Genomic DNA, 8,938 nt, shown 5'->3' on the forward strand with positions numbered 1-8,938 from the left:
AAAACCAAATACAAACAAACAATAAATCTTACAGATTTAGTCAATAGACTGATGTTCTACAACATTTTTTTTAATCAGTCATATTTACCCTCACCTCTATATCTCTAGCAGACCCAAGACTAAAAGAACATTCAAAATAAATAAATAATTGGCGCGTACCCTTCTGTCAGGTGTTTGGCCGAGCTCTTCCTCCTATTTGTGGCATGCGTCTTGATGTTGTTCCACAAATAGAACATTACCTTGAGTAAATTTATCGTTTATTTATTGACAGTTACGATACAGTCTTCGTTATCCTCGAAAAAGAATAAGCCGACAATGTTCGTAGCGCAGCCATTACATCAAACAGAGATTTTAACATAAAGCACAAATTATTCATGCGCGATTCGATATTCAAAGTCCCAGAAATGCCAGTTTTATTTATTTACTTCTCTGCTGAGAGTGAAATGTGTATCATTATTCAAGATAAGTGAACTCCTAAAACAAGACTTGTTTTCAAAATAAAGTTTCACGATTTCCCCTCTGGGGTTTTGTGCCGCACCATGGCTAAAATTGTACTGCATAAATGTTTATAAAACCCTATTTATAAGGGTGGCTGATGAATTTTGCTACATTAATAAACTCAAATAACTTTTTTTTTAGTGTATGGAATTCATTTATTTTTGTTTCAAGTTGAAGGTCATTAAATTTTATTAAATGTATAAAATAATTGAATTTAAATGCCCCCCATGCTCGTTGACACAAGTGGGGCATCTTAGTAAAAAGTTATTCATTGCTGCTTTGAGAGTTGCGACAGGAATAGCCGCAATTGTTGCCCGAATGGATTGTTTTAGTTCATCCAAATTTGTTGGCTTTGTTTTATAAACTTCTTGTTTACATAAACCCCACAAGAAAAAGTCAGGTGCAGTAAGGTCAGGCGACTTGGGGGGCCAACGAAATTCGGAGTTTCTTGAAATCAGTTTATTGGGAAATTTTCGTCGCAACTCTGTCATAACAGTCTGGGATATGTGAGACGTTGCCCCATCTTGTTGAAACCACACAGAGTTGAAAGGAATTCTCTTTCGGCGTAGTTCTGGATAGAAAAATTATTTCAGCATTTTCAAATAACGGTCTCCAGTAACCGTAACGGTGTGACCATTTTCTTCAAAAAAATAAGGCTCGACAATACAGCGTGAAGAAACCGCACACCACACTGTCACGCGAAGAGGATGCAATTCCGTCTCGTGGAGTATCTCTGGGTTAGAAGTACTCCATATTCAACAATTTTGTTTGTTCACATTGCCGTTTAAATCGAAATGGGCCTCATCAGACATGAAAAGGCAGTTTAACATGTTTTGGTCTTCTTCCACCATTTGCAGGATCTTCTGGCAAAATTCCAAGCGAATCGGCAAGTCTGCTGCATTCAGTTTGTTAACCATTTGAATTTTGTAGGGAAATAAGTCTAAATCTTTGTGCATTATTGTTTGCAAAGACTGTCAGCTGACACCAAGTTGAGCAGATAAGCTTCTTGTTGAAACCCTTGGATTGCTTTGTATAGCTGCAGCTACAGCAGTGATCGTTTCCTCCGTCCGAACTGGTGGGTTTCGATGATAAGGCCTTCTTGCGACTGTTCCTTGCTCAGCAAAATTATTCACCAGTCTCATTATGGTCCATCTGCTCGGGGGATCGCCGCCAAACATTCGCCTGTACTCTCTCTGTACCAAAACTACGGACTCCAGTGCGTGATAGCGGCGGACTATCCAAATTCTTGTTTGCGTGTCCCAGTTATCCATTTTAATAAATTTTAAAGATCAATCTGCAAATTAAAACAAAAATGGAACAGATAACTTAAAAAGAAAAAAAGTTATTCAATTTTTTTTTGGTAGCGGCTTTCATCAGCCACCCTGTATAAGCAAGTCGATCAAAAACTGTCAAAGCTATTCAAAGTTATCTTGTGCAAGTATAGATGGAACACCCTGTGTATTATTTGGCTAACGTTTGGAATTTAATTCAATCCAGCTTAATTTTATTCTTACTATTAAACATGGAACCCAATTTCATTCAAATGTCTTCCACTTCCGGCTTTACAGTGACCCTTTCTGTTAATTTTTTAATATATTTTTGCGAGCTTTTACACTTATCTCTCTAAGAGTAACTTCGTTAATATCGACGTCGCTCGTACTAATCGTATCTCGCCAACTTGGCAAACATTAAGGCGCTTAGCTGTTGGACTTGAATAGACTGGAATCACACGGGACCTTGCAGGATATGGCCGTCACTGGACTAGTCATTCGACAAGAATATCGCGGCTGAGGACGAAGAAACCTATTTTGCTTTTTGAGGACGTCATCCGCAATGCGTTCACTTATACTGGTGAACTCTACAGGGCCATGATACACGCCTTCTTACTGCTGGAATTGGATGAGCGGGGCTTGGTGAACATAAATGATTTCAAGAAGACGGCTCAGCCGCAGACACACTACGGACCACAATAGATATTGTGAAGGAAGCGTTCCTGGGCGCGTAATCTCCCGTTTGGCGATTTGACATGTCTACTTTCTTTGGGGCTCCTTAAAGTCGCAGATTTATGCCAGCAAACCTTAGGTAATCGCAGCCCTTAAAGAGAATGTTCGGCAGGAATGCGAACAGTTATCACCGGAAGGTCATAGAAAATGCGATAAAACGGGTACAAGTGTGTATCACCAGTGGTGACATCCACTTGGCAGACGTCGGTTTTTCTTCTTCTTAATTGGCACGATAACCACTTACACGATTTTGGCCGAGCTTAACAAAGCGCGCCAGTCGTTTCTTTCTCGTGCTAGCCGGTGCCAGTTGGACACACCAAGTGAAGCCAAGTCCTTCTCCACCTGATCTTTCCAACACAGAGGAGGCCTTCCTCTTCCTCTACTACCACCAGCTGCTACCGCATCGAATACTATCAGAGCCGGAACGTTTGTATTCATTCGGACGGCATGACCCAGCCAACGTAGCCACTGGAACTTTATCCGCTGCACTACGTCTATGCCGTCGTTAAACTCATACAGCTCATCGTTCCATCGTCTGCGATATTCGCCGTTGCCAACGTGCAAATGTCCAAAAATCTTGCGGAAAATCTTTCTCTCAAGCATTCCAAACGAAGCTTCATCGGATATTGTCATCGTTCACGCTTCTGCGCCATACGTTAGGACGGGCATGATGAGAGCCTATCGTTTTTGCTACTTAACAGAAAAAATTGTAAAAATCCAAATACAGGCTTTAACTCAAAATCATTTTTTTATTTACAATACTAAAAAAAAGATACATTATATATTACATATTAATACATACATATAATACATACCCTGTGGAAGAACAGTAAGTTATATAGAAATTGCAGGACCATCATAAAAAATTATAACAAAGAGAAACCCTATGTTGTGAGAAAGAAACTGACATTTTTTTGCCCTCATACAAAAGCTTTTTGCAAGAACACAACAGTTTGCGATAAATATAAAAAATGCTTATGCAAGCAACAAAGTTTGCATTGATTAAAAAAATAATTTTAACAAAACAAAATTATTGATTCAGTTTTGTTTGCCAAATATGTGAAGTAAAATTTTGTTTGCCTTTAACTTTTTATATTTTTTGTATTGGGTAATTTAATTCAAGAAAATTTCATATAGGGTTGGGTTTGAATTTGTGCAGATGGGTTAAACATATACATATCTCTTAAACATATACATATATATAATATATATTTGGCGCGTACACCCCTTTGGGTGTTTGGCCGAGCTCCTCCTCCTATTTGTGGTGTGCGTCTTGATGTTGTTCCACAAATGGAGGGACCTACAGTTTCAAGCCGACTCCGAACGGCAGATATTTTTTTTGAGGAGCTTTTCCATGGCAGAAATACACTCGGAGGTTTGCCATTGCCTGCCGAGGACGACCGCTATCAGAAAAAACTTTTTCTTAATTTTGATCTTTCACCAAGATTCGAACCGACGTTCTTTCTCTGAATTCCGAATGGAAGTCACGCACCATCCCATTCGGCCATGGCGGCCGCCATATATATATACAAATATATATATATATATATATATATATATGTTTATGTATGTCGCAATTTCACGGCGAATCTTAAAAATAAATTTGGTATGCCGCAAGAGAACTTGCCAATCGCCAGTACTTAGTTTTTATTTTTATTAATTTTTTTTGGTTGTTTTCGTATTTTACAACAAGTCTAATTCCCTTATAATTGTACACAACTTTTTACAACGTTTGCCATTTCTCTATAATTTTACGCAGCACCTTTCCATTCAAAGCTAGCGATATTTCATTTTAAAATTGTATAGCAAAACTATTTGAATAGCAATCAATATGTATACAAAACTTAAGTTTCGTTTTTTGTTTTTTAAATAAATAAATATTTAATATATTAGTTTATCGAGTTCTGACAATTGAGCTGTTTTCTTTGAAAGTGGTGTTCGTGTATTTCATTTTATATGGAGATATTTAAGGTTTTGCAATTGAATAATTTGAAAAATATGGATATACTCGTATGTTATTACGTTAATTTTGTATTTTTTCAACATTAAATTGGATAAAATTTATAATGTAATCATTGTTTAATGAGATTAACAAGAGTTTATACTCTTAATTACTTCAAAAGGACTTACACCACTTTCCAAGTGAGCAAAAAGTAAAAATCTTTTTTACAAAATATTACCGACGGGATTTCAATTGAAACAAACGATTTTTTTTAATATTTCAACAAAAATGCCTTAATTTGACATTTATTTACTATTCAACCAAAATTACTTAGATATACTCTTACTATTAATATATTTTAACTATTTTCATTATGATGAAATTTTCGAAAATAGTCTGATGTATTGGAGGGATATATGGTAATAAATCAATCATATCTGTACATTTTTCGAATGTGATGGGTCGGGAATGATGATATAAACGTGGTGTACTCTATTTCCAAAGTGCTGTGGTCTTCCCCGTGAGAGCAATAAATTTAGTGATATAAAATCGTCATTCTCACTAAATTAAGTTCTATATAAGATTGTCTATGGTTTGCTTTTTAAAACCTCTTTCCAATATATTTCAACCTATTTACTTATCAACCATTGATATTTCTTCGCCTTCTTAGAATCGCATTTTCTAAAGATTTTGTAGAAATCATGAAAAATAAACTCTTTATATTTTCGGAATGGTTTTGTGATAATATAATAGTCTTTCGGCGCGTACAATTTTTTTTTCTTATACAGTAGATTCTGTTTTTATGCGGTTTTGGAATAGTTCGGTTTTTTTTTAATTAAAAAATGCATGTCGACCTATCGGGAATTGTACATCTAAACAAGATTCTAAACCAGCTAAGCAAAAACTCATCACAGATTACATCAAAAATGCTAACCCTACAAGTATGGAACCGCCTGCATCACCATCCTGATCAGACGTGTACATTTCCTCAAGTGACGGAAGTGATTTTAGGCCAAATCCTAAACGAATGCGCAACATGCGGGTATTGTCTTATTCTATTTCTGACGATGTAAATTTATTTTTCGATTCTGACGTTTCTTAAATAAAGATATAATTTTCAAAAATAAAATTTTTTGTTTATGCGATTTTATTACATTATTTCACATTTATGCGGTTCTTAGCACTTTTGAAACGTATCTATAGTTTTACTATAGAACTGGTAGCTTTTTTATGCTGTTTTTACGGAACGTATATACCGCATAAAAACAGAATCTACTGTCTTTAGTACTCTCAATACTTCCAAATCAGCATCATTTGGTAGATAAGAGTGCCCAGAATATAAAAATGTATGGTCGATACTGAACAACTTTAAGCCACCATAAAGCCAATTTCAAATTTCGATTTTGAGCAGTGCGCATATTGCCGTAGGTTACATTTTCAAAATGCTTTAAGCAACAAGAAGCAATTTCTTGGGCACCCCTGTATGACTTCTTTATATTCTATAATAATCGGGGAAAACCGAGTTTCCGGGAAACTATAAAAATATGTGTCGTTTACAATGTGGCCACACTTATAAAAATGCACTAAAGAAATTATGTAGTACAATTTTGAACTAAATAGTAATATGTCTTTGAGGAAAGTGGGCTGACGCCATTTTATAAGTAATTAAATTTGTAACTTTATTAACTACGAAAATTTTTAATAATTTAACAGACTTTTTTTTTTTTTGTTTTTTGGGAAAAGTTTATAAATATAAAGTTCATAGTAAATTGTATGCGTTTTTATCATTCACTTTTTTTTTGTGAAAATGGACTTACACACTTCTCAAAGAAAACGGCTCAATTGTTAAATTGTTTTTGATTTTTTGTTCCATTTTTTGTTTTCTTAATGACATTTCGCATTCCTAAAATTCAAATAAAGTCTTAATACATAAATAAGTTGATCTACCTATAAACAAGAAATATTAGGTAATAAGAAACATTTTTAACTATTAGCATAAATCTTAAAGCAATTGTATATGTATACACGCATTCATGCAAAATAAAAACGTTTTGGTGATACTCGCATTCAGATCAGCTTGAGAGCATTAAAAATCAATTACATACATACATATGTAGATATTATACATTTATGTGAATTTAGAATTATAAGCCTTGCCTTGCTGCTGCGTTATTATACTTATACACACACTTACTCAATTATATAGAATTTAAATTTAGAAACGCATAACCTTTTCAACCAATGTACGCTTCCGTTTGTGTCCAAATGCCTTTCTTAAATTCTTTAATTCTTTTGTAAATAGCTTTACCACCTTAAAATACTTGAAAATTTAAGACTATTTTGGTCTCTATTTTTTCTTCTTCTTCTTCTTCTTCTTCTACTCACTATGCTATCCGCCTCTCTTACAAATGTTTTTTTTTTTCATTTCTTGTTCTAGGTTGATGATTGAGGCATAACAACTGTAAATCAACTTTTTTAGCCACGTAGGCGCATATATTAACAAGCCTTGAAGAAATTTTAAAAACTAAAAAAAAATGTTTTAATCAAATTTATTGAAATTAGTAAAATATTTTATGAGATATGTATATGACATGTAGTAAGTAAAAACAAGAATATAGACATACAAGTAAATTCATACATTTAAAAAGTTGAAAGCGTAAACTTGCTCGAGAATTTATTGCAATTTATCTTTATTAATAAATATTATTTATGCGTTCAACGTAAGCATTTAATTATTTAAGGTTTGTGCACATTACCACAATTAAATAAAATGAATATTATAATGAAGTGATGATGAATTTAAATAAAAATATATACTTGCATGCATACATACGTGTATATGTGCATAGATGCATATGTATAGCGGTACATATTATATGTACACACAAAGGACACAAGTTGTATATGAACAAGAAATGAGCGAACATACCTACATACTATACATATAGGACATACATATATATCACCTACAAAACAATTAAAATCAATTTCTTCATCATTATACACATACAACACACATTCGTGCACACACATATGTGTACATATATGGACTCGAAACTGGAAAACAATAAAGAAATTCATAAAAATGATTAACTTCTGTTGGAATCTTAAAATGATTTATTTTTAAATATAGATTGGATATTTGAAAACATTTGAAAACAAAGTGACGTCCCTCATAACCGAACACTCACCGTCGTAGTGTTTTGGTCCGGTTAAGGATTAAGGGGCGTGTGCTTATGGGGAGCGCAAAAAAGAATTATGTTTTAATTGATCAGAATTTTTTGTTCATTATTGAACATATTGAACTTGATAAGACGACCGTGTCTTAAAATTTAAAAAAAAGTTAAATATTTTAGAGGGGCCACAGTGTCCAAAGTGTATCAAATTTGGAAGGATGTAAAAAAAAGATTGTCAGTGTAATTCTACAACAAATTTGGTATATCTGGGGAGTGATTAGCTGCATCGACGACACCCAGATCAATTTGATAAAACCTCGTGACAATGAACATTTATGTTTGCGATGATACTATGTTAAATGATTCCTTTTGTGCCACTTAAATTAAAAATGAGCATTGGAAAATTACAGATTCGATATGTAACTAAAAAGGGTTGTAAAAGGTATGGACCAAGTCATAATTCGTTCGTTTCCAAATTATCCAGTACAAAGTTGTGTCTGGTATTTCGTTATGCATTAGAATCATTTCTGCTGTCACTTTATTGTGGTCCAATACTTGAACATCGCATTATAAATTTACTTTGCAACATTCAAAAAAAAAACAATGGAGTGCTTCTATTTCTATTTTTCATTGGCTGTTTGTCCACTGCGACAGTGCAAACAGTTTTGGGCTGCTAATAAATCCTAAAACTGCTGTAGGCCTAATTTCTACCAGGAGGTTAGGATCTATAGCCGCATTTCCCAGGTAATTTAGTCTGCGACGTGCCACTGCTGGGCAGTCGCATAGAACGTGTTCTGTTGTTTCTTTTGCCTCTTTGCAGAGTATACAGGAGTCGTTTTCTATCGCACCTATCTTGTTCATGTGATAATTAAATTTACAGTGTCCTCTTAGTAGTGCAGTGTAAAGTTGTATGTCCTTTCTGCTTAGGTTAAGGATTGCTTCTGTCTTTATCCGTTCAGGATCTATAAGTCTTTTCGATTGCCGCATTCCCGATTGGGCTCTCCAGTAATCGATTAGGCCTCGTTGTTCCTGCTAACGCAGAAAGGCACTTTTGAAGTTATTATTCACCCCGCAAAAGGGTTCAGTACCTATGAAGGTAGATAGTGTTTGGGCCCTTTTCGCTAAAGTGTCCACAATTTCATTCCCTTCGTGCCTCTCATGTCCCGGAACCCACATCAGGGTAACAAAGTTTTTGGACGCTAGGGTCATGAGGATTTTAAAACATTCCCAGACCAACCTTTATTGGAATGAGAAACGTTCCAGCGATTTTAGAGCTGCTTGACAGTCAGAGAGAATGTTAATATTGGCACCGCGCTTGC

The 8,938-nt window shown here is 34.7% G+C and overlaps 1 protein-coding gene across 4 annotated transcripts in view; it reads left to right on the top strand.

The window, feature by feature from the left end:
- LOC128868337 (protein N-terminal asparagine amidohydrolase) overlaps window positions 1-7,230 on the top strand; it is a 157,936-nt gene extending 150,706 nt beyond the window's left edge. For all 4 annotated transcript variants that reach the window (XM_054110319.1, XM_054110320.1, XM_054110321.1 and 1 more), the window contains exon 8: window positions 6,881-7,230. In XM_054110319.1, coding sequence (XP_053966294.1) covers window positions 6,881-6,892 — 12 coding nt within the window. In that variant the 3' untranslated portion in view covers window positions 6,893-7,230. The remainder of the gene's footprint in view (window positions 1-6,880) is intronic.
- Window positions 7,231-8,938: the final 1,708 nt, after the last annotated feature.

This window comes from Anastrepha ludens, chromosome 6 (genome assembly GCF_028408465.1).
Source record: "Anastrepha ludens isolate Willacy chromosome 6, idAnaLude1.1, whole genome shotgun sequence".
In the NCBI taxonomy this organism is placed as follows: domain Eukaryota; kingdom Metazoa; phylum Arthropoda; class Insecta; order Diptera; family Tephritidae; genus Anastrepha; species Anastrepha ludens.